Below are 27,333 nucleotides of genomic sequence, written 5' to 3'. Positions count from 1 at the left end.
TAAAATTAATAAAAATATTTTTTAGTATAAAGTTTCAATTAAACATAAATGTAAAATAAAAATTATTTTTAAATACAAAGTTTAATCACTAGACTAAAAATGTCAAAAATTTATATTAAATTACAATTATATCCAAAACTTTAATTTGTTAATCAAACAAAATTTCAAGTACTATATTGTAATTTACTGTTAACTTTTCAAATTTAATTTTACTCCATTAAATATAATTATGACAAATCTTAAATGTATGACTATTTCACGCAAAATTAAAAGTTATGGATATAAATGTGAATTAATATAAACATTTGACATTTTTTTATCCAATTAGTCTTTAATTAATAAACTGCATAAAATATATTTACATTGATAATTTATATTTTAAAAAACTTAATAATTCTATAAAATATTTAATTCTATTTATTAAAAATATAATATATATACAAATTTTTAAATATTGTTATAAAATTATGTTATTTTATATTTAATTACTTATTTATATAAATGGGTTTGTTTGGATAATAAGTACTCAACGTAAAAATTCTGAACAAGGCATGGATATTATTTTTCAAATCTAAACCTATCCTAATAGTATTTAATTAAGTCTGATACTCACAAATACTAAGTGATTTTCATCCATACAGATTTAGTTTAACTTAAGGTATGTTTGGATGAGATAAGGAAAGTATAAGTAATGGACAGGTAAGGAAGGGTAAAGAAGGGAAAGGATAAGAGGGTTATAAGAAAAAAAAATCTCATGTTTGGGGGGGTGGTGAATTAATAGAAAGGTAAAGAAAAATAATGTATATTCTTTATGTCTGAGAATAAGTGAAAGAGGAGTAAATTTAAGGGATGTATAATTAGAAATATTCATAATTTTCAATTTCTACCTTCTTCCCTTTCCAAATTGGGGTGTAAGAAAAATTGAGATTTGAAAGATAAGGAAATGTTACTCTTACCCTCCATTGACTCACTTCTTTTCAAATAGGGGTAAAATATATTTTACACTTCTTACCTTTATTTATCTCTCATTCATTTTCATCCATCTGTTTGGATGAGGATGAGGGAGGGGTAAATAAAGGTAAAGGTGGATAATTAATTATTTTACCCTTATTTGGAAAAATGTGAGTTAATGGAGGGTAAGGGTAAATAAGAGTAAGGAAGGGTAAGGAGTGAGAGAGTATAATTATGAATATTTCTATTTCTACACCCTTTAATTTTATCTTCCATTCACCTCTTTACAAATATTAATAATATGTATTAGCTCTCCTTACCTTTTCATTAATTTACTCATTTCCAAACAATCAGATTTTTTTATTATAACTCTCCTTAACCCTCCATTTCCTTATCCTTTTTTACCATTTCATAATTTACCCTTTCCTCGCTTCATCCAAACAAACCCTTAGGCACGGATGAGAAGAAGGGACAAATGCAGAGCCATAAAAGTATTATAAAAATTTAAAATAATTATCTTTTATTTGACTTATTTAACTAATAAAATTGAAATGTATTTAAAAAAAAAATTAGTGAATAAAAAAAATAACGAGATATAAGAAAAAAGATGTTAGAGATTAAATAAATTATTTCTAAAAAAACAAGGAATTTAATTGTTAATTATGGAATAAATGAGGACGAAATAAATTTCTCAAAAATTAAACTAAGCAAATTAATTAATTTTCCTATAGGGACAAATATGAAGTCGCCGACTAACCGACGGAGTACGGGAGAGATCCAGGCGAGCAAATACTCGGATATTCATTAGAAATTGACGTGTCAACCTCTCATTGGCCAGCACACGTAGCTTGTTCTCAGCTAAGGGTTTATCCTTCCTTCCATTCTTCTCTGTGTCCCGGGAGAAAGGTTCTGCTCTGTCATTCAGAGAGAGAAAAGAGAAGGAAAATGCACCGATCATCATCTCCATTTTTGACAGCTCTATCAATCTTGTTTTTCGCTTCTGGTCTCTGCAATGCATTGTATGGTCCATCATCTCCTGTACTCCAGCTAAACCCCTCCAATTTTAAGTCCAAGGTACTCTTATTTCTGTTTGGTAGGCGAGAAAGTTGAGGGAAAATGAAAGATAACAGCAAATCTGGAGCTTTTGTTAAATTAAAGGTCTAGAAAATTGTTCTGGTTATGCTTAGTTGAGGAAATTGATTATCTTTTCGTCGGATCACAAAATGCTGAAGAAATGAGTGTTAAAGTATACTGCGTTGAAATTGGTTTTTAATTAGTAACTGTTCTATATTGTAGATCTAGCATGGGTTTTGGTTTTTATTTTCTATTTCGAGTTCTAGCTCTTCTCTTCGGAAATATTTACGATCCCACCCTCCTTTTCTTTCGTTCTCCTTCAATCAAGAAATGTAAAACTTTGTTAAATTTGTTGTTGCGCTTATGTATCCAGCTCCATATTCGGTTTTCATTTGAAATCGTTTAATTTTTGAAATTGAGAAATATAAAAAGTTTAGTTGAAGCTTATATTTCAACTTTGTTATTTCAAATATTAGGCCATCACAAAGAGAAAGGAACATATAAGATAGGTTTTAGTGGGTTTGAACTTTGAATCAGAAAATAGAAATGGAAAAAAAAAATTAAGTCATTTGGAACTCAAATTCGATGTTCTTTCGTTTGTGCAATTATTTTATTGTACTTAATTTGGATATAAAATCTGTGTTTTACATGTAAGATTATTCTCACAAAAAATTTCAAATCTGACCATATGCTTTATCTGTAGAAATGATTTGTTACATTTTGTTATCTTTATCTATGAATACTGACATTCTTTGTATGAAGTTTTAGTAACATTGACAATTGTGCATTTTTTATTTTTTTTTTAGAAAATTAATGGATCTAGTTTGTTCTAGTTGCTCCTAATGCTCCCTGCAGGGTTGAGAAATTATAATGTTTATTAATTGAGATCTTTGGATGTTGGCACTTGGCAGGTCCTGAACTCAAATGGAGTTGTTTTGGTTGAGTTCTTTGCCCCATGGTGTGGGCATTGTCAACATCTTACACCCACATGGGAGAAGGCAGCTACTGTCTTGAAAGGTGTTGCAACTGTGGCAGCTCTTGATGCTGATGCACACAAATCACTTGCTCAGGTTTTCTTCAATTGAAAGTTGCAACAAATATTTTCATTCTTTCTTTTGCATTTGGTGAATGCAATTAAAAATTGATGTAGTAAATAAACATCAAAAAATTATTGCACACCTCAATTAGAACTCAAGAGCTAACAATTTGGGCAGCGATTTGGAACTTATGCAAGATGCATTAACGAGTCGATCCAATGCATTCAAAATGTTTACCAGGAACTGGTTTTCCCTCATTGAATAAGTGAAAGCATGTGAGCATTTAGGTTTGATGACATGGCCAGATTTCTGCTATAATAAAGATGCAATAATATGAGTAATGTGCCTCTACCGTTCTACCCTTTTGTGGCCCCTACCTTTTCCCAGGCAATCTAAGATGCTTAGATTTCCTTCTTTCAAAATCAATTTGGCCAAGCATCACTTATTTGGTTATTCTCATTTTTAGCAGAATGCTTTCAACAATTAGTTTCTTAAAATGGCTCCTAGGGCACAGAAAATTCTCAGCAAATGATCAGAGTTGCGTAATTCTTACATACCTATTGGGAAAAGTTCTTTGAATACTGATGGATCCAACAGTGATTAGATGGCAAGATTTGTGCATCAGGAGTAGTTCTGTGTAGAGTTGTAACAGTTGAGAATAATTTCTTCATATTCTTGTTCTTCTTTTTCTTATGGTAGTTCTTTTCTATTCCCAGAACAAAAGCTTCACAAAAAACTAAAATGACTCCCTTAACCTCATCACCTGTGTTCAGCTAGGCACCATTTTTTCATAATGTGTACCAAATGAATCTATTATTCGAGCATGGTTCCTGGCTATTAATCCAAAATTCCTTGGTTATTAAATTTTACTTTGCTGTGGTAATTGTGAACCAGTGCTATTTGATTGATATGCAGGAATATGGTATTAAGGGTTTTCCTACCATAAAAGTTTTTGCACCTGGGAAGCCTCCAGTAGATTATCAAGGACAAAGGGATGTCAAACCGATTGCTGAATTTGCACTACAGCAGGTTTGTTATAGTTCATCAGTTGTGTAAAAAAATCTATAGATTCTGTTTCTTACACTGTTATGGTTTCACATTTCTTTTTCAAACAGATAAAGTTACTTCTGAAGGAGCGCCTTAGTGGAAAATCGGCTGGAGGATCTAGTGAGAAGTCTGAAAATGAATCGGTTGAATTGAACTCCCGCAATTTTGATGAGTTGGTGCTTAAAAGTAAAGAACTTTGGATTGTGGAGTTCTTTGCACCTTGGTGGGTATGGGTGGTTGGGTTGGGATGTTGTAAATCGTACGCCTAATGGTTTGAAAGACCATGAATTTGATGCGCTTTCAATTCTATCATATGCTTTTAATATTTATGAACTTAGTTCATAAGTTACTAATTTTGTTTTAATTTTATTTAATGAGTCTAGGCTCATGTGCCTATTTTGTTGTGGGGTTGTGGTAAACTCCCAACTCAACTCAACTCAACTCAACTAAGCCTTTATCCCAAAAATTTGGGGTCGGCTATATGGATTCGCTTTTTCCACTCTGAACGATTTTGGGTTAAATCCTCAGAAATGTGTAATGCTTCTAAGTCATGCTGTACTACTCTCCTCCAAGTCAATTTAGGTCTACCCCTTTTTTTCTTTCTATCCTCTAGCCTAATGTGCTCTACTTGTCTACTCTAACATGACCAAACCACCTCAATCTCTCCCAACCTGGACAAAAATTGATAACTCAGATAATGTGACCCCCTCTTGAGCCTTAAGATTCACCAAAAGTGGTATTTTTCATACTATTAAGCAGCTTTATAGGGAGGAGAATTTTGCAAAATGCCACCATTTGGTGGCTTTTAGGGCTCAAGTGGGTTCCACTCCCAAGTCAGTAAGTTATGTCTATGTATATGCCTTCCATACATCTTGGCATCATATTGGCGTGATAACACAACCCAAACCCATTAGATAAAATTGGAATAAAATCAATATCTTACGAAATAAAATTTAATTTAAAGGATGAAATAAGTGTAAAAAGTTTAATTTTTTTTTTTTTATGATTATTTGCAGAACAGCATCCCTCAATGGAGTGATATTCGTATAATCTATACGTATTATGAATGCCCATCCATTTGCCTATCTGAAAACACATACATGCCTTGCTTGCATTGCATCAAATTTATTAAACTTTGTGGCACTAGATATGATTGTCATATATGTTGCATGAAATTAACATGGTTATTATTCCATTTCTCCATATAAAAGATGAATATGAATATTCACATTATGGCACTTAGAGGATGATCAAATCAATAAAAATGAAGAGAATCCATATTCCAAATGAAGTAATTTGGACTTGAAACTAATCTTTTTAATTATTGAAGAACAACGGGCAAAGGGAAATCCAGAACAATCTCTTGGCATTTGCATATGTGATTCAACCACTATGTTGATTATTTTGACACTGGCAATAGATGGTGGTTTCTCTAGTCTATAATTCTAAGACAAATGCAAGCTGTATGAGTAGTCAATCTCACACAATAGAATTCATTATGTTGACTTTATGTGGCATTTTATATCCAGATCTTAAGTTGGTTGAGTGTTATGAATTGAATTCCAAAAGATAAGGTTTAAGCATAAGTTGCATGGATACTTGACTTTGCATAACTTTTGTATTCTTCCTTAAATGTTCATTTTGCAAATTTGCTGATAAAATTATGCATAATATACTTTTCAAGGTGTGGACATTGTAAAAAATTAGCTCCTGAGTGGAAGAAGGCTGCTAATAGCTTGAAGGGGAAGGTGAAATTGGGTTATGTTGACTGTGATGCTGAGAAGGTAATTTTAAAGCTCTAGACATTCATTTGTAACTATAGCATCCTGTTACCTTTATTTCTTCATAATTTTTACAAACAATTTACGGACTAAAGAGAGAGTTTGATTCTCTCTTGCTTTCTTTCTGAATTTATTGGAGATATAAAACGATTCTTGGGGTCTTCACCTGCAAGATTAAGCTTTTAGTTAAAGTGGTTTCATTACATGGTATTAAAGTCTTTCAGATTAAAAGGTCCAAAGTTCGAATCCTAGTAGTCCTCATTTATTAATTAAATATTTCAGCACTGGGAAAAGTGAGTCTATGCTGGCTTACACTTCAAGCCCAGTGGGCATTTATGTGCTAGGGTATGTTGTAGATATAAAACTATTATTGGAGCCCTCATCTACAAGTTTAAGCTTCTAGATTGAGTGATTTCTTAACATAATTGATCTAATTGTTGGTTCAGATGGCTAGGCTTTGGTTGTATGAGGAATTGTATTGTTGTGCTACTATATGGAAACCTTTCACCTACTCAGGTTGATGAGTACTTTGATTAAATTGTACATATTTCTACCTTATATAATTCTGAGTTGATGCGAGTTATAGAGTAGAACTAGATTTTGCTCTTATGATGAACCCTTCATGGCATGGGGCCACCCCACAGTGGGAGGAGTGGAATAAACTCCAGTTCTGCTCAATAATCCCACATTGAGATGAGTATGTGCAACATTTTCCACCATGATTTGTGCAATTCTGGTTGAGAGCATGTGATGTTTTAGCTCATACAACGTATACATTCGTTATTAGAAAACTGCATTGCTTGTATATTTCTTGAGACAATGTTTTTCCTTGAAGTCTCCTGTAATTGAATTAGATGTAGTTTTACACTCTCATTATTTAATGCTTAAAATTTTTTTTTAAATGGCATGGTTGTGATGTGGTCCGGTTACCAGTCTCTGATGAGCAGGTTCAATGTTCAAGGATTTCCCACCATCTTGGTGTTTGGTGCTGATAAAGATACTCCAATTCCTTATGAAGGTGCCAGAACTGCCTCAGCAATCGAATCATTTGCTCTGGAGCAGCTGGAAACCAATGTTGCACCACCTGAAGTGACTGAGCTGACAGGCCCAGTAAGCCTATTATGTCTCTAACAAAAGCTCAATTTAAATGAAGCTTCTATTATTGATAGTATAAACTGCAATCTGTTAATGCATAGGATGTATTGGAAGAGAAGTGTGGTTCTGCTGCTATTTGTTTTGTTGCTTTCTTACCTGACATTTTGGACTCCAAGGCAGAAGGAAGGAACAAGTACCTTGAGCAGCTGTTATCAGTTGCTGAGAAGTTTAAAAGGAGTCCATACAGGCAAGTATATTACAGTTTCTTTGCTTACAAATCTGTTTCAACTTAGCTTTCTTTCTCCCTCTGTCTCTGTTTGTGTATACATGCACAAGTACTTGTACATTTGTGTTTTGATGATGACTCATTCTCGAATTTAAGTCTGATATTGTAGTTCATACAATATGTTCATAGAAACATAACATGTTATGAAACACTGACATATCACTGATTCAACATTTGGTTTCTGCAGCTATGTTTGGGCGGCTGCAGGTAAGCAGCCAGATCTTGAGGAGCGTGTAGGTGTTGGTGGATATGGGTATCCAGCTTTGATAGCCTTGAATGTGAAGAAAGGAGCATATGCCCCACTCAAAAGTGCATTTGAGCTTGAACATATTATGTAAGTGTTCTATTTCTGATGTATGTCACAATTTTATCCCATATGGACAAAAGCTTAGACACAGTTAAATGTGGTTTTCCAGAGAGTTTGCGAAAGAAGCTGGGCGTGGTGGAAAGGGAAATTTGGCTCTGGAGGGTACCCCCGAAATAGTGAAAATCGAGCCATGGGATGGCAAAGATGGAGAGATCATTGAAGAGGATGAGTTCTCTCTTGAAGAACTAATGGGAGAAGATGTTGGAAGTAAAGATGAGTTATGACAAGGCAAATTAGTTGAGGAAGAGAATGAAAACCCAGGTTACAAACGATTTTGATATTATGCGCAATGTGTGGATTGTTACTAATGACATGTATTTGGATGACCTTTTTTTTTTGGCCATAAAGATATCCTTTTAGGACATTTGTCCATTTTGTTCAAATATTAAATCTTCATTGCTGCCTTGGAATAACGGTTAGGATGACTAGTTCACCTGATCCACTAGGTACCCAACCCAATTTGATTTGAATGGATTTGGATTTTAACGAATCCGTTGAGTTGGTGAGGTGGGTATGGGCAGTGAAGGTTCAACCTAAATCAGGTTTGGGTATGGGGAATTTTTTTTATCCTTTAATGTGACTAATCAGACTCGCCATTTGATTAGGGTTTGTTCAGTGATATTAGTTGTTCTAATAACTATTAATTATTTAAGTATTAGCCGTTAACCGTTAAATATTAGTTATTTATATAGTGATACAAAGTAGAAGTATTTGGTAAAAATATATTGTTAAATATGAAAGTAATGGTATCATGAACATGATTAAACGTGCTTTTTATCTTTTAAAAATTATAATGGGTAATTTTTTATGAATTACTCTCTTAAATTCTAAATTATAGAAGTTTCTAAATACTGTAAATATTACCGAATAGTATAAATAAAAAAAGTGTGTTTTGATCAAATGCTACCTTAAGAGTTGTTACGGCAGGAGGCAGATTGGGTGATGTTTGTAGCACGGGTAGATTTGGCCATTGGTCCAAGCCGGTTCTTAATCTGAACCAGTATTCAAATCAGACCAAGGCAATTTTAATGAGTTTCGATTCCAGATAGCTCTAGGCTATTTCATGGCCAGTTTCGATTTGAGATTATTTTGATTTCAATTCTCCTTGTGATTCGAGTTGAAGGGGGACTAATTGTTTTTTAAATATGAAAAAATTGTTTTGTATAAAAAAATTGTTATGACAATGTTTTATTAACAAATTTTATTCATTGACAATGTTTTATTAACAAATTTTATTCATTCTCATTACATTGAATAAAAAAAAAATCAAAATACATCAATCTTAATGAAAATTTTTACAATTGAGGGAAAAAAAATCAACAATCAATTTTATTTATTCTTAAATTATTATTAAAAAATAAATACACAATATCAGTTGATTCAGAGTCGGCACTTTGTCTTCATATCATTGAGTGTCAATGCCGGGTGGCCTAAAATTAGAAATAGAAATATCAAGATTCTCGAATTTCCTCTTTTCCTTGTCAATTGTAGCAAGTGATAAATCACTGATAGACATTAAAAGTGCAAAGTGAAGTCTTTCTTCACTTGTTGATTTCACTGAACGCTTGATCAATTCTGGTAGGATGTAGCACACATTCATTACTATAGTAAATTCACTTAAATATTGATATTTGATATTTAAAAAATAAATAAATAAAATACAACATTATATACGCGCAGTTTTAGAGAATTAAAAAGTAGAAATTGAAAGAGTCGAGAGAAATATGAATTTAATGGGAAAATGTGTGGTATTAATAGAATTTTTTTTTTTTTATATTCTCAAATAATCCCAAAAAACTAGATGTGTTCTATTGTTATAAAGGGCAAAATATCCTTTCAAATCATAAAAAAAGAAAAATTAAGAAATGTCAACATGATTGTCAAAAATAGCTTTAAAATAACAGAGGGTGACTGGGGATAGAGGGTGCCATGTGGTGGCTCTCTATTCGCTACCTTTTTCTAAATGGTGCATCAAATATAACCCCAATATTACATGAGAACAAGTTTCATAATTATTAAAAGTAAATATTTATATAAAGATTCACGTAAAATTAATTTAAATATATATAATAAATATAAATATAAATATTTAATTTAATAATTATTAAACTCTCCCTCGTTTCATATTGTTATTAAAGAAGTTCATTTTGATGAGCAGAACTTTTGATGAGGTGAAAATCAAAGTCCAAACTGGCAGCTTCTGCTTTCCAGAATTAATTTATTAACAGAACTCGAGCTCTTCCAAATTCTAACCGTAGTAGTGGGTTTCATAACCCACATTTCTAGCTGAGAATCAAACTACGCGCTACGCACCAATCGGTTTGGGATCTGCTTCAGCTAATAGATCATGAGCCCAAGTAGGCCCTAAATCTTATACAAGGAGCTCCAAACCAAAATCAAAGCTTCGACCAATATTCTGATTCACATGAACTCAATCGAACCCTAAACAGCTGGAAACAGAAAAACTCAAATCAGAGTACGTAGAAAATTACACAATTTGATGACAGATGCATTCCAATAATCGTATAGCATCTGCAATTTGAGTGACTTCCAAGTAACAAAATGCAATTTTGAATTTAACACTTCAGGCATTTTCCTGTTTTCAATTTAAAAAAAAAAAAAACAAACAAATAAGAAAACAAATGTACACAGTTCAACAGAAGTACACTTCTGCGATAAGGTATTTTGCTTTACAAAGAAAACAGCTTTACAAAATATATGAGAAACCTGTAAATCTAGCTCTGTTGACTGGATGGGAAAGCAGTTAATTTTAGAGGGATTAAATTCAGCAGCCATTTGCTGTCCCCAGTGCGACAAATTTCTTCTCTTCTCATTTGTCTTCCTCTTCTTCACCTCGCCTATATTGATGTTAATTGGAGCTGAAATTCCTGGTAAATTGTAACTTTCACAAGCTGACGTTTTGTATTCTCCGTATGCATTCCTTTCGCAAAGATGATTCTGCAAATATGGCTTTAATAAAATCTTCTACCTGCAAAATTGAAGAGCTGCTAAGCGCACTGAAGAATGTAGAACAGAAACCAAATGACAACCAACAAATGCATTTGAAAGCTTGATCTTATACTTTGCTTTTTCTTTTACATCATTTCTAAATACCCAAAAAGTTTCCTTTTCAATATAGAAGTTTAATCTATTGTAATATCAGGCTTTCTCCATACAATTATAGTTCTCCCATTCCAAGAGCCCATATTTAACCCAGAGATGTTAGCTTCTTGGTTGTGGGAGAGTAAACTTAAACTTTACTTTATGGGTGAGGTTCATCACAACTAGGGAATCTCTAGAAAATTTATCAACCCCTAGGTTGTGTTTGCCACAATGCTAATGGGACAGGTCATGTTACCCATTTACGCATATGGTATGGTGAGAAGAAGTAGAGCCAAGCAGTTTTCGGTTAATGAGCTGTTGAAATTTGGTTTTCAGTTCAGTTTTGTAATGGTTCAATTTGGTTTGTATTATTATTCTTATAGAATTTTGGTTTTTCGGTTATGTTAGCTCAGTAAAAAACCGAACTAACTGAGCCGACCAAATTAAGCTAGCTTGTCTAAGCCCTGGGCCCTGCCTCTTTACGCCCATTCTTTCCCTAGCCTTCCCCAACAGAGGCCCAGCCCAAGTTTTCAGAGTCCAGACATTTCCAAAGCCAAGTTTTAGAGTTTCTCATATTAGTTTCTCTCTCAGTTTCTCACCTCTCAGTTCTCTTTCATATCCTTTTCTCCATCTTACCTCAATCCCTATCCTCACTTTCTCAGGCAGATCGTTGATTAAACACCTCCATCACCCTTCTCTCTCTCACATTGCATAGTCCCTCTCTGCTCCATTCTTTTCTCTTCCCTCATCTCCGATTCAATCTCGATCCCAACGGACCAGCAGGCAGTAGAGACTCATCTTCGACGGAGTTTTCTCAATCTCAATCTCCGAACCCCGACCCCTCCAACCTTGTCCTCCGTCTACGCTCTCAAGCCATGGCAAAAGCCAGAGTCTAGAGATACTTGCATGTGATTGTCGAATTGATTCCATCAATTGATTAGAGAATGGAGTTCTATTTCTCATCTTAGCATTGTCGAATCTTGAAGATTTTGTATGGGTTTCCTCTATTTGGACAAATAGCTCTACATTTGAGTCCTCCTGAAGCTCCAATTGATTCTCCAAGAATAGCATGCTGTTTGAATATGTGAAAATGGTTAAAATTTAAGTTTGATTGTTGAATTTTTGGTTGACTGTTGAATTTCTATTGATACTGTGCTAGGTTTCTGTGTTTGTTTGATTTCAAGAATTGATGAACAGAAACCAATTCAATTTATTTTGGTTTGATTCAATTTGGTTAGTCTCTTAAGACTGGTTCAGTCCAGTCTACAATAAATTGTATTTCGATTTTTTGATTCGGTTCAGAATCGAACCGACCATTTGCTCAGCCCTAGGAAGAATAGCCATTATAGGATGTTAGCACTTTAGCCCTAAAAGAAGTAATGTGTTAATCTAAGGGGTTTAGATTAAAGCGAGGAAAAGGAAGAGGAGGAAAACATCCATACTATCACAACTACAACCACTGCCATCACTCCCATCACCACCATGAAATACCATAAGTTCTTCATCACCAACACCACCACCACCCCAACAATGTGTTAAATTTTTTAATCTTGCGCACAAATACAAACCATAAAGTTAAAAGTGTAACCCTTGCTTGTCCCTTAAATTTACATCATTAACTGTTTCTCAGCATTACATTATTCTTCTTTTAGCCCCAAAGGTACAGCACAAGCACCCTATGATTTACAAGAACATTTGACCACAACAAGAATCCCTTTTTTGAAATGGCTAACTGGGATTCATTGCATGTGTAAAACATTAGTTTCTCTAAATTATTGGCAAAAAAGATATACAATATATCTAAAAAAAGGTCACTTAATTAAACCTTGCAGATGTATGCATACCTCTGACACTGTAAAACCAGAGTTGAGGAGTTCCCCACTCTCCCAAGCTGTTGTAATGGATTTCAAGGGCATGTCTAGCAGTTCTGAGAATTATAAAGCAAAATAGTGAGAACTTGAGGTAGGAAAAAGAAAAAGAAATGAGACAACATCAAATACTTATCTATCAACTTCCAGAAACAAACTTAAGCGAAAGACTGAAACCATGCCTGCAAGTTTGCGAATTTTACGTAAAGATGGTATGAGATCATCTAGAGGAAATCTAGAATAATCTTCTGACTTCTCCTTTTGGATGACAGCAATCAAGGACTCCATCAAAGAAGTTAGGCTTTCCAACATCAAATGGATGAGTCTTTGAAGCTGGGGAAATATGAAAAAATTAGATATCCTCCAAGCACAAGCCTTGAAACCCACAAAAACTTAAATGCTATAGATCATACCTGTAATGTTTCCTCGGCGGCCATATCATCTAGAAGGAGTATGTCTCTCACTGTTCTAGAAAAAACTGACTCTAAAACTATACATGTGCTTTTCTTGTAAATAGGAGGCAGCAAGAGTGGCTCCCATATAAGACGTACTTTTTCAAGAATAAAAACCACCTAATAGAGAAACATTTAGTTCTACCACATAAAGTTAAGATAAAATCAACCAACAACTTAAGGAAAGAAGTGCATGCAGCATGCATAAAACATACTTACCTGATCTATACTAAACTTTGTAGATTCAAATTGTTTGATTTTATGAGTATTCTGAAAGCCGTCAGCACCATCTATGGCCTGGTAGGGAGCATATTGTCAGTTCCTATTGTCTGGTTAACCTTAAAAACTTTCTGAGTCTGAGATTTGACAGTGCATATCTGACAATTTACCTCTTTCAAATTAAAAATAACAAGTTGGATTTGTCTATTTAGTATCTCCTCTGACAATATATGAAATCGTGGAGCCATGTCAACAAAAACAGCATGTTCCTTGATACAATTTGGGAAGTCTGACCTATACTGAAACATCACAATTCAAAGGCATGCAAACAATTAGTTTTTCTAATGGACTTAGAAAAAGGATTCAAATATTCCTTTTCATTTCTATCATATGATTGAAAATATTTAGTTGAATACATGTCACTTCAAAACAATAGCAAATGTACAACACAAATTATCTTGTATAATTCATTATAGATAAATATTTAGTCTACCCATGCATACCTCAAATGCCAGTCCTAATATCTCTTGGGATAGATAGAGACAGTCATTGTGCATGAGAACAGCAACCTGGTTGATGCTATCAAGCTGCCTTTCTAGCTTCATAAGTCAAAACTGAAGGTTACTAACATAATTATGAACATAAACACAAGACAATTCAATATTTTGTCTAGCTAAGCCATAAAGGTTATAGAATAAAAGAGTTATACTTCAAGCTTTGGTTGAGGTCAAATGTATTACGTGTATAATGCATCTCAAAGAAAAATGGGAACATATGTAAAAAATTTGTCTGAAACAAAAATGATGAAAATAAAATAGATTTAGGAAATTGAATAAGGCAGATCCATTATAAGAGGCGCCCAAAAGAAACCCAAAGAGCTTTAAGAAATTTAGGTACCTTTCTATCAATAGCTCAATACCCATGATTAACAGATAAAAAGGAAAATCAACAACCCACAATGACTCATCATAGAAACAAGATATTGAAATTTCCATAGAGACACAATTCCATATTAGAAACCAAATCCCATGCTTTGATAAAAGGCCTTTTCAAATGCCTCACTGTTTTTTGCACATAGAAGGACAACCAACCCGAAGAACAATATTACATACAATTAAGCAGGTAAATTGTCATGTCATGGAACTAAGTTCCATGTACTAACCTTTACAGGAATAACAGCCTCATACAGAAGTATAGCATCCCTTGCTGCATGATAGAATTCAAGTGCGACTCTTGGAGATGACAAACAAACATCCTGCATCAAGTCACCATCTATCATTAGCAAGCATACTAACGCAGAATAGAAAGATGATATTCCTAATACAATTTAGGAAGTATATTCCATGTAAAATAGGAAATTCAAAAGTTTTATTCTTTAGGAATTTATTTTTATTAGGTCAATTATTTAGGAATTTTATTATTTTCTAGTTTCTTTTGGTTTAATTTAGTATTCCTAATTAGCATTACATTAGGGTTCTAAAATTCTAATGTGATTTGGATTCCTAATTCTATTAATAAGACTTAAGGTTTCTATTATTATTAGATTAGACAAGCTTTGTTATGACAATTTCTATGAGATCAATAATATTTTGAAAATTAGTTCTCTTTTTCAAGGATTGGTTATTGTTTTGTTCTTTGTTCTTTGTTGTTCTACATCACATACTTTGTAAGTGAATTTTGGGACCCTTGTTAGATTCTGACCTTTCCGGTGACATTCCAATCACCTACAGCTGCCCGGAAAAGAAGATCCAACCGGGTCAGATCTTGACCCGATTTGGACTTGAAAATTTCCCAGATTTCTCTGGCATCTGATCCATTCCAGCAGCTCTCCTACCTCTGATCTGCCCATTCCTGCGATCGAAAACTCATTGTGACACCTCCAGCTTTAAAACTCAACGGGTCAAGTCAGATCCGCCACAAACCAGATTGTACTCACCAAGTCTTTCTATGCCCCCATTTGCATCAGATTTTTGCAACAACTGCTATGTCAGCTCTCTTTGGCAACATCACTGCCACGTCACCTCTCCAACAATAGATTGCGCCACAACTAATGGGAGAAATTTGAGTTTTTTTTTTTGGATGAGGTATGCTTCTTTAATTTGAATACTACGTGGTGGAGTGATAATGAAGGACTACATAATGCAATTACTTATTCTAATATACAATTAGATAAGTTATGGGATACAATTCAAAGAATACAAGCTAAAATTAATGACTATTATGAACAGCCTGATGAGATATGTTAGTAGATGGATTTATATTATGGTCTTAATTATGCTCCTCGTGGTTTATTTGATGAATATCAAGATATACAGCCAATCCTACAACATAGAGAGAAAGCACTTGAAGAATGTTAAAATGAGTACCATGGTCAACAAGCACATCAGCAAGTTAAGGATTAAGAAGTTGAAAATTTTAAAGCATGGAAAGAAGCGCATTTGTTTCAGTTGAGAGAATAGTTGGATACAATAAAAAATATTGAAAATATAAAGCCAAAAAGTCTTAAAAAAACAAGGCAACAACAAGAAGAACAAGAAGAACAACAAGAGAAGCTTGAATTTGAAAAGCAACTTAAGGTTAAAGATGAAATTGAAAAGGAGCAACCTGAAGAACCTAAGATTGAAGAATCCGAAAATTTGAGTCTTGAACATACACCCGTTGAAGAACCTATTCTAGAGCAAGAAACTTATGAGGCTACTCAAGCCATGGAAATTTCAGTGGAGATTGAAGAAAATTAACTTATTCCTAGTGATTTGAAGAGCCTTTCAGTTGTTAATCCATTTGATTTTATTTGTTCAGATGTTTTTAGAAATGCAAAGGAAAGCATGAAGTGCTTGATTTCAAGCTTGTTGCCACCTACAAGAATGAAGAGTTTATTGTTCTCCTAACGCAGTTTATGATTCTCCTGCACTTCAAGACTCGAGGACCAATCCAACCAAGGGAGAATAATGTAGAATAGAAAGGTGATATTCTTTATACAATTTAGGAATTATATTCCATGTAAAACAGGAAATTTGTGATGCCAATTGAGAAGAAGTTGAGAGAAGGGAGATTAAGGTGGTTTGATCATGTGAAGTGTAGACATACAGAGACTCCAGTTAGACAAGTAAAACACATTAGGTTAGAGGATAGAAAGAAAAAAAGGGATAGACCTAAATTGACTTGGAGGAGAGTAGTACAACACGACCTAGAAACATTACACATTTCTGAGGATTTAACCCAAAATCGTTTAGAGTGGAGAAAACGAATCCATATAGTCGACCCCAAATTTTTGAGATAAAGGCTTAGTTAAGTTGAGTTAAATTAAATTGAGTTGTAAAATAGGAAATTTAAAAGTTTTATTTTTTAGGAATTTTATTCTTATTAGGTCTATTATTTAGGACTTTTATTATTTTCTAATATCTTTTTATTTAATTTAGTATTCCTAATTAGAATTGAATTAGGATTTTAAAATTCTAATGTAATTGGGATTTCAAATTCTATAAATAAGACCTAGGATTTATATTGTTATCAGATTAAACAAGCTTTGTTATGACAATTTATATGAGATCAATAATATTTTGAGAATTAGTTCTCTTTTTCAAGGATTGATCCTTATTTTGTTCTTTGCTCTTAGCTGTTTTACATCACAAGGGACCCTTCTTAGATTTTTTTCACCCATACTATCTAAGAAACCCATTGTCATTTATGGGTCAAATGGCTATGCAACACTAGCATCCTTATACATCTTGAATGGAATACATAAATTTAGTTAGGGAAAATTACTATTTAATCCTCGTATTTTAACGAAATTAACTTGATCCCTATATTTTAAAAAACATACTATTTAGTCTCTGTAAAAATTTCCATTAAACTATGTAATCCTTTCGTCAAATTTTTCAACCCATACTATTCATATTACCATTTAGTTCCTCTATTTTAAAGGAACTAATTATTTGATCAATGTATTTTGAAAAATATGACTATGTAATCCTTTTATTTTAGTGAAACTAATTAGTTGGTTCATATATTTTGAAAAATATATTATTAGATAAAAATAAAAATTTTCCTATGTGAAAACTAAATCTTAATTTACATTTTTTTTTAAATATGCAATTCTTTGGACATTATTTTTATGTTTTCTCTACTTAGAAATAATTTATGTCAAGATCTCAATAAAGTTAGATGCATTAAGGATAAAGAAGGAAAAATGTTGTTGAAAGATGAGGATATTAAAAAAAAGATGGAGAAATTATTTTGATGATCTCTTTAATAATAGTCCAAGTGGTAATAGCGTGAATATAGACTACAGAATAGAAAGAATGTGAATTATACTAGAAGGATTAGATCTTCATAAGTAAAAGAAGCATTTAAGAGAATGAAAGTGGGTAAAATCTGTGAACCCGATAAAATACCAATTGAAGTGTGAAAGTGTTTAGGAGATATGGGAGTGGCATGATTAACTAAATTATTTTATAAGATTCTAAACTCACAGAAAATGCCTGATGAATGGAGGAGTATTTAAGTACCTATTTTTAAAAATAAGGGAGACATACAGAGTTGCTCAAACTATAGAGGAATTAAACTTATGAGCCATACTATTAAGTTGTGGGAGAGAGTTATGAAACATCGACTACGTCATGACACTTCTATCTCTCCCAAATAATTTGGCTTCATGCCCGGTCGTTCAACTATGGAAGCGATCTTTCTCATTAGAAGCTTGATAGAGAAATATAAAGGTGTGAAGAAAGATCTACACATGGTTTTTATCAATTTGGAGAAGGCTTATCATAGTGTTCCAAGAGATGTCTTATGGAGAGTGTTAGAACAAAAGAGGTCTATTCGGTACATACAAGTGTTAAAAGATATGTATGAAAGAGCAACAATTATTGTGCGCACAGTGGGAGGGGACAAGATTTTCCTATCTCAGTTGGATTACACTAAGGTTCAGCTGTAAGCCCTTACCTTTTTACATTAATTCTAGATGAATTGACGAAACATATACAAGAAAGTATCCCTTCGTACATGATGTTTGCAGATGATATAGTTCTGATTGATGAGACGCGAAAAGGAGTCAATAGAAAGCTAGAGTTTTGGAAAAGTACTCTAAAGTTAAAGGACTTTAAGTTAAGTAGAACGAAAACAAAATACATACATTGCAAGTTCAGTGAAGGCCGACCTGGTGATAGGGAAGGAGTTAGTTTGGATGGAGTAGTATTGCCCCAGAGTAATCACTTTCAATATCTCGACTCAATCCTTCAAATAGATGGAGAATGTGAGGAGGATGTTAGTCATAGGATTGAAATCGGATGGTTGAAGTGGAGACGTACCATGAGAGTTTCATGTGATCGCAAGATTCCCAATAAGCTGAAAGGAAAATTTTACCATACAGCCATACGACCGAACATTTTATATGATAGTGAGTGTTGGGCAATGAAGGAGTCGTATGTATCTAAAATAAGAGTTGCGGATATGAGAATGTTAAGGTGGATGAGTAGCCATGTTAGACTAGATAAAGTCCGTAATGAGAGTATTAGAGAAAAGGGAGGAGTGGTGCCAATTGAAGATAAGTTGAGAGAAGAGAGATTGAGATGGTTTAGTCATGTGAAGCATAGACATACGGAGGCTCCAGTTAGACAAGTAGAGCACATTGGGTTAAAGGATAGAAAGAAAAAAAAAAGGGGTAGACCTAAACTAACTTAGAGGAGAGTAGTACAATATGACCAAGAAGCATTATACATTTCTGAGGATTTAACCCAAAATTGTTTAGAATGGAGAAAGAGAATCCATATAGCCGACCTCAATAAATTTTTGAGATAAAAGCTTAGTTGAGTTGAGTTGAGTTGAGTATTTAGAAATTTAAAAAAACTAATTAACTTTTTTGTGTAGACAGCTTACACCATTTTTAATGACAAATGAAAATAAAGAGAAAATAAGGAAAAAAAAAAGGTGTGGGTGTAGAGGAAAAAAAGAAAAGATAAGAAAGAAATAAAGGCAAGAGAATTAAGGTAGTTTAGGTATAAAAAAAATAATTATAAAACTAAATAGTTAACAGAGTCAAATTACAAGAGCTAACAAATATGTTTTTCCAAAATATAAGGACTAAATAATTAATTTTATTAAAATCGAGAGACTAAATAGTAGGTTGACCAATATTGACTAACGGAAAATTTGACGCAGATATTAAATAGTTTAACAGAAGTTTTTAGAGGGACTAAATAATATATTTTTTAAAATATAGAGACCAAGTAGTTAGTTTCGTTAAAATATAGCGACTAAATAGTAATTTTCCCATTTAATTATCTATACAAAATTATAACAAGTTCCAACAGTCATAGAACCTCAAAATTTCTAAAACATAAATGAAAAAAAAAATGACATGGATCTTGCATAGGAGGCATAAAAGAATGAGAGGAAAGTGGCAGGGAAACGCTTGATCATGCGAAAGATCCCCATATCATGTAAATCGAGAAGAGAATTACACATTAATAGCTATCAAATTTGAACCAAATTCTCAATCAATGTTGCTCTTTGATATGTTGCCTCATTTCATGTGCACACAATATTTTGGAGGAAAAAAAAAAAATAAAGACAAGTAAAGCTCATTCAGAACAAAGAGCACATCAATCTCTTAACATGGTAGTGTAAAAGAGGACAGCAAACACAAACCCTTGGTTCCTTTGATAACCATTTTATGAAATTCATCCACAAATTCAATAGTTATGTTCACAAAACCATGGAAGAACATCTCAACTTCACTTATCCTGTTGCATTAAAAAGCAACTAACCATCTCTCCCACAAAGCACATTCATCTCTTAGAATGATAATATGAGGGTGGAAAATTCATTGGATCGTTTGATAGCCACTTCATAAAAATTCATTGTGGTTTGTTTTAACTTGTTTGCTTTAAGATCTCTTAGCATTGGATCTTTGGATAGCCACTTCATGAAAATTTAACACATGTTGACCGCTACATGCACCACAACGTAGAATAACCTCTCAACTTCAAATATACTGTGAATTGAAACCAGCCTTCCATCTCCTCAAAAATTAAAACCAGTTTAGGCTTGGATGGTGATCAACATGTCAACAATTCAATCAGTAGTAGGTGTGAGGACTATTCGGCTCAAACCAAATTAACTGACCGCATCAACTCAATTCGGAAAGTCAATTCAATTTGATAGGAAATTTCGTTCAATTCGGTTTTGAAGGGAAAAAATTTTACTACAACTGAACTGAACCGATATATATTAAATCTAAGAGCAATATGTTACATTTACCTTGTAGCCCAATGGTCAACCACCCTTCAAAGACATGCCAGCCCAAGGTTCAAAACCCAACCTCACCTTTCTTTTTCTTACTTTTACCAATCATTCAATCTTAGCCATCCATCCCATAGGCTGGATCTTAGCCATTCATTTCCCTCATATATATTCATTCTCTCACACTTTCTCTTATCTTTCATGCCGCCCCACCTACTCAAGTAATCCATCTTCTCTTCTTCCTTCATTTCTTATTTCTTCAATCTACACCCTACCCACCCAAGTAACCATAGTTTCTTCTTCCTAAATTTTCTTCTATTTCTTCATTTCTTTTGGGAGCAGAGCACTGCACCTAGGGGCAATGCCACATCACCTCCCTTTCTTTTCTTTTTCTTTTTAATTTATTTTTCTAAAATTTGTATATATTGCTCTCTTATTTTGGATTGTGATTTTGATGATTATTATTTTGAGTTAAATGTAACTTTTGTTCATCATTAATACATTTCTATTGTGTTGATAAAAAATTTTTATTCCTGCTTGGATGTTTGGTTGAAATGTTGACAGTGGTTTGAGGATGAGAAAGAACTGAATTTTCGAACCGAACTGAACATATTTAGTTCGGTTTGATTTGGTTTGGTTGTTTACATAGATTGGCTCAGTTTGATTTTTAAATTTATGTAAAATTCAATTTTTAGTTTATTCGGTTCGGTTCGGTTTTGAACCAAACCAACTGAATGCTCAGTCCTAATCACTAGCACTGATGAAAGTAGAGTGAGAAAGGCAGAAAACTTATGCAACAAAAAGGTTCCACTGGTAAGGCTACCATGCCAAAATCTATGAAAAAACATGTGGATTGAAATTTTCTAAGCAACAAAAATTTCAAAATTACTTCATTCTATAAATCAAATACCTTAAGCGTCTTATGTACTAGCTCCATAAGTTGGGAAGCTGCTTTGGACACCACACACCTCTCGGATAGAAAGAGCAAGTCAACAACATGCTCAGAAGAATTTACAGCCATTCCAGCACTCTTCAGTGGACGACCTTCTCTTATATATTCCTATGGAAGTACTCATTATTCAGAAGCTGACTAAAATATAATAAATATCTACAGAAAAAGCATTCCAGTATTTATAAGCTCACTTGTGGAATGGAAAAGTCACACTGTAAAAGCAAATTTCTAGCTTTTGCCAAAATTTCTGTCTTCTTCCTACATGCAAAGTGAATCTCAACATTTTCTGCAAAATTGCTCAATTTTTGGTCTGTGCTATCAGATGCTGAAATAAATTTCATTTCTTTTAACTCAGTTTCAAACTCAGATGTGAGTTTGATGATCTTCTGAAAGTCAGCAAGTTTTGAAGCATCCTCAGGAACCGCCTGGGGAAAAAAAAAACCTCACTGTCATCCATACATGCAAACAAAGAGTTGCATAAATTGAAACAAAAAGAAAACAATGAAGAAGAAGAAACATGCAGCATTAGGACAGAGAACCACATGAAGCACATATTAAAGCAAACAAGTTAACACAAACCACAACCAAGGTAATTTCCTCATTCAGTAAAATTGCAGTTTCTTTTAAAATTAATGTAAACTCCAAGACAAATGAAGAAAAATAAAAAATACAGCAACCCTTGGGTGCAAACAACAATATAAATTCTTGTATATAATGAACAGTACAAGGTATAGTTAACCAAGCACTTTAATGAAATCTTGCTCACTCAACCCCACTTCAAACAATTTCCCTTCAACCAAAGACTTTCCCTCTGATAAGCAGCATTCAAGTAACATGCCACCTACCAGAATGCAACAGAAGCCAGGAAACAAGTTCCAAATTGACCACATCTACTCCATGTAAAACTGCCCCAAATCACCACAGGCTACTAAGTACTAACTTCTCTCAGAATGTATATCCAACTTCAAATCCACAGTGCATGTTGATATAAATCATTTCAAAGTCTATACAAGAATCAACAAGGGAAAAGTTAGTTTACCACAAGCATTAATTTGGTGGGATCGCGTTGTGGGAGATTCCATATGGGAATTGGGTAAACCAGTTTCCGCAGAATTCAACAGGGGCAGGTAGTTTCATCAGTCATGAATACTAGTTCTACAGGTCTTAAAATTATTTTTGTTTTGAGTTATATTAATAATCTACAATAATCATAGTCAACATTAGAGTTCTAGCATGTAAAGGTTTAATGATCTGTCATGCATGCAACAATTTACCACTTAAACTTTTGTAAAGAATGAACTCTCATCTATAAATTTCAGTTTTTATATCCATCAGAAACCATTTTGAAAGAGATGACTTATTTTTTGCCAACTTCAGACATCATTCAATCCATTTGCTTCCCATTACTACATTATGTTTGAAAACAAGCAGTACCTATCATTTTGAAAGAAAATCATATTTGACATATGCATGATAATTCTTAGTAGTTAGCATTCTTCCAAATAACATTCATTATGACTATATATATACATCCAAGCTCTTTTGAGAAAACCCAAAAGGGTATGAAGCAGTTACTTGAAAGACTTTTTGCAGATAGTAAGCCATTGACATAAATTGTCCTATCAATGAGCAATATTGCCTATGCTGCTATCAAATTCCTATGCTCTCCACTTGGTTATTTTAAGTACAATGCAGATGTCAATTAATGAATGTAAAACCCTGGTAACACTTAATGAAAACAGTAGGAATGTATAATCAATATTTTAACATGTATCTCCAGCTTCAACGTAAAAGGGGTGTGTGTCTGCACCATGGTTTTAAATAACGAATGTCGCAATGCGAAATGACTGTTATTTAAAGGTTTTTTGGCTTACTATTACCGTTACCATCGTTATTTAATGGGTTTTTAAATTTATAACTGTAAAGGCCATTACAGCCATTTTTTAAAGGTAACGGCCATTACCAACTGTTAAGTAACAGTCATAATAGTCCTTACTTTTCCAGCTATGAATTCTTTGACTTTTTTTACCTCTTTCATGTGAAAAATGCAATAGAGGGAATCTTTTTTGGCAAAAAACTATCTTGGTTCATTCATTTTAGCACCTTTTCATTTTCTCTTTCGACAACTAAGCCATTTTCTCTTAACTTTCTCTCAATTTTCTCTACAACCAACTCAAGTGAAATCATTCATTTCCCTATAAATTTTTTAGCTCAAGAGCATGGATTGTCAAATAGACAAGGTAGTTTTAAAGTAAAGGAAATTAAAAGGTGAGTTATTATTTATTTTTTTCTAAGTTTTAGCTATTTTTGAATATTTTTAGGCAAATACATAAATAATTAGAAAATAATATCAAAGAAAGTTTTAGGCATTAATAATATTTGCTAAGTATAAATTTAGGCTTTGACAAGAAAAAATTTAAGAAAAATAAATAATCATAAAATTAACTATTGAAATTGATTTTCATAAATTAAATAGTAAGTTTACAACCTAATTATATAGTAGGATTACAATCTAAGCTAATGATCAAAGCTCCAAGTCCCGGTCCTAGGATCAAAAGTGAAGATAATCAAGAATCTCCTAAACACTCATTTTGATGGTAATAAGATTAGTTATTTACTATCTTCTTAGTTATTTGGTTTTAAATTGATTAATACTAATAATGTATAAGAATGATGGATTTAATGTTTTCATTTGTTATTTAGTTATATATCTTAATTTTAATTATATCTTCGAATATTTATTCATTTCATAAACTTTGCAAATTTTTCAAAAAAATTTACGTAGCGACAGGCCATTACTGTTATGTTACGGACGTTACACTTACAGTCCCATTTCTGTTACTCGCAGCCATGACCACGATTTAAAATCATGGTTTGCACGTATAATTTCTTATCACGGTGACTTCAAAACAAACAAAATAGAAAATGACAAATGCGGCTCACATGTGAAAAGTCAAAGTAACAAACCTTGGAGAGGAAGCTAGAAATAATCAAGTCAGATATACTGGTCCATGTCAATCTTCCAAAACTCTGATTCCAAAAAACATTTTGGAAGCATATGCGTTCATAAATAAACTTTACAACCTGAATGATCCTTGAATACATATTCTCACCATCCACATCTTCCATCTGATAATTGGAGGACAAAAAAATGTTAAAGTAACAATTAACATATACCACAGTAAACAAAGTGGATAAAAACGTTGCTAGATTTCATCTATTGGCAGAACTTTTATCCATCTGTATAACAATTTATTTATAAAATTTTCAAAAAGGAAATGCAATGTAATGAAAGTGTAGAACATTGTCTTTTTCACGCAAACCTTATGCACGCATTTCATATTACAGCTTTACAATTGGTCTTGCCATTGTATTGAATATTAGTGAATGTAAAAATATAAATAATAAAGAATATTGACAATTTTACTAAACAATTTTACCTTTGGATCAAATGATGGTACCATCTTCAACACTGCCTCAGCAGTTGCTTCCGAGACTTTTTCAGAATCTTCTACAAATGAAATGGACGATCGAGAATTAACGGCAGGAGTTATAACAAACTTGATCATCTGGTCAGCCACTTTAGCAAGTCCATAATCCAAAATTCCAATCACCTACAGTATCCCCTAATAAGTGAGTGACTGAATTGAAGCTTCGGATTCAATAAGCATCTATCCAATTGCTTCAAAATATTCAGAGTATGTTTGGCACTGTTGTTGCTAATAGCAGTTTTTAGACAATATGTTAGAAGGAATTCTCTTTGGTAATAGAGAACAGATTTTTACAATTTAATTTCTATATCCAAATTCCAAAAGCTGATTTTAAAAGTTCATATTTGAAGATCTGAAAATAGCTATTGACTTTCATTGATAAATTTTAAATAGCTATTCCTTCTCTAACTCAATTATTGTCATGCAAACTTGATAGCTATGTGCAATAGCAATGCTAAACATAACCTCAATGGAGCAATTACCCCAAGAGCAAATAATATTTATGGACCAACCTCTGATGGGATTTTAAGACCTTTTTGACACAATATATTGTAGGAATCACCAAAAAAATTGAATTTTCTTGAGGATGAGATAACAAGTACACATACTTCCAATGCTTCCAAAACCGTGCGAAGGTCAACCCCAGCAATTCCATCCATGCTCAACTGATACTTGACCCGAATTCCACCAGAATCTGGTTCAAACCGTACTGCATTGTCCATGAACCTCACGAGCACATCTTGAATCTACAAACCCAAATCCAATTCATCTAAAAAAAATCACAAAATAAAAATCACAAATATACCAATCACAATTCACTATAACAGTAAATAAAATAATACACCATTTGGTTACTGAGTTGTCTCACAAAATAAACCACAATGATATCTCCAATTGTGAGTTGCGAACTTAAATTCTCTACAATTATTTTTTAGCTAGACAATATTAATATATCTTTGCTCTATATGAATATAAAATAAGTGGAAAATGGAATTTTATACACGAATCTAAAACTCACTAAGATTAAGGCAAATTTTCCAAACTGTCAGCTAAATGATGCTAAAATATCCACTTAACTATACAAACACAAAGCATTCAAGTTAGATTTTCCTCAAATTCTTCAGCTAGCAAACAAAGCCTTACAAACAAAAATTGTTACCTCTTCAAAGCAATCGAGCCACTCCTTCCTTAACAAGCCGTACACCACAGGATCCTTCTCATCCTCATCACCAATCCTCAAGGCCTTCTTTAAGTCCCTTACTTCCTCAGCAGCAAATGTCAGCCGTCCATTCTTCAATGCCTCTCTTACATCTCTCAACCTGTCACTGATTCCCACAAGTGCCCTTACCAACTCCAACAATTCCTTCTTCACCCTCAGCTCCCTCATCTTCACACTCGCTTCCTCAACAATCTCCCTAATCTCAACATCAATAGGAGAATCAGAAAGCAAGCCTATGAGATCCGAAACCTTCTCATTGATTTGATTAGCCTGTGAAACGGCGTCGTTGCAGAGGGAGAAGAGAGAGGAGAAGTCGCTGTGGTGAGAAAGGATGTAAGATTGTACTCTGGACTTGATTTGGAGAGAATGAGATTCGAGCCTGGTTATGAGGAGGCGGAGATCAGGTGCGGAAAGTGGGGAGGTAGGGTCCGTCAGGTCGCCGGTGGAAAGTAGGTCTCGGACGTTGATTGCGTCGAACAAAGCGTCCATTGGAACGACCGGACTAATGTAAATGGCGGTTAGAAAGAATTTTCAGTCTCTGAGTGCAGCGGATTTTGGAGTGAATATACAGTGGAATAAGACGAAATTGGGCGTTTATGGCGGAGGAATGATATGTGCCGATGAGGATCAGTTTGTGATGGACTTTTAGGCCCATTGCTATTGGAGAATAAAAGTTAGGTTCTGGCCCATTAATATGCTCATTTTTATTTTTTTCAAAATGAATATTTTTTAAAATTTCAAAAAATGAATTTTATATTCTAAATATAAGAATTGATAAAATTTAAAAAATTAAAAAATTAATAAAAGCCATCTGGCAGATTAAAATAAAAGCATAATAACAAATTTTCATATAATAATAAAGCTTTTTATAATATCCGATTCAATTGTACTTTGATCTACTTAGATTATAAAAATTTGTCTTCTAACCTTATCGTCTTTTAGATTAGTTATAATATTATAAATTTTAACAAAAAATAAATGTAAAATAAGAAATAAAAAAATTAAATTAAATTAATTTAAATTAGTAATTAATTTAAATTTTAAAAATAAAATTAAAACATTAAATAAAATTAAATTTAAAAAATTAAATTAAAAGAAATTAAAAGTTAAATTAAATTAAAAATTATAAAATTTAAATTAAAAATATAGA

General features: G+C 33.1%; 2 protein-coding genes across 2 annotated transcripts; one reads left to right on the top strand and one right to left on the bottom strand.

Moving 5' to 3' along the window:
* The first annotated feature begins 1,725 nt into the window (after positions 1-1,725).
* On the top strand, positions 1,726-8,002 carry LOC110635054 (protein disulfide isomerase-like 2-3). Its single transcript, XM_021784246.2, has 9 exons — positions 1,726-2,025; positions 2,937-3,095; positions 3,978-4,091; positions 4,178-4,332; positions 5,794-5,893; positions 6,824-7,000; positions 7,087-7,232; positions 7,459-7,605; positions 7,688-8,002. The coding sequence occupies exons 1-9, from the start codon at positions 1,897-1,899 to the stop codon at positions 7,860-7,862; spliced, it is 1,302 nt and encodes a 433-aa protein (XP_021639938.2). The 5' UTR covers positions 1,726-1,896; the 3' UTR covers positions 7,863-8,002.
* A 2,117-nt stretch (positions 8,003-10,119) lies between these two features.
* LOC110635064 (centromere/kinetochore protein zw10 homolog) lies at positions 10,120-26,785 on the bottom strand. The gene is made up of 14 exons (XM_021784252.2): positions 26,124-26,785; positions 25,573-25,710; positions 24,914-25,087; positions 24,441-24,602; positions 21,665-21,898; positions 21,432-21,581; positions 14,442-14,534; positions 13,783-13,878; positions 13,450-13,578; positions 13,280-13,357; positions 13,022-13,180; positions 12,791-12,941; positions 12,585-12,667; positions 10,120-10,627 (listed from the first exon to the last, which is right to left on the bottom strand). The coding sequence occupies exons 1-14, from the start codon at positions 26,670-26,672 to the stop codon at positions 10,544-10,546; spliced, it is 2,280 nt and encodes a 759-aa protein (XP_021639944.2). The 5' UTR covers positions 26,673-26,785; the 3' UTR covers positions 10,120-10,543.
* Positions 26,786-27,333: the final 548 nt, after the last annotated feature.

This window comes from Hevea brasiliensis, chromosome 7, assembly GCF_030052815.1.
Source record: "Hevea brasiliensis isolate MT/VB/25A 57/8 chromosome 7, ASM3005281v1, whole genome shotgun sequence".
Lineage (NCBI taxonomy): Eukaryota > Viridiplantae > Streptophyta > Magnoliopsida > Malpighiales > Euphorbiaceae > Hevea > Hevea brasiliensis.
This window is presented reverse-complemented; position numbering and strand designations above follow the sequence as displayed.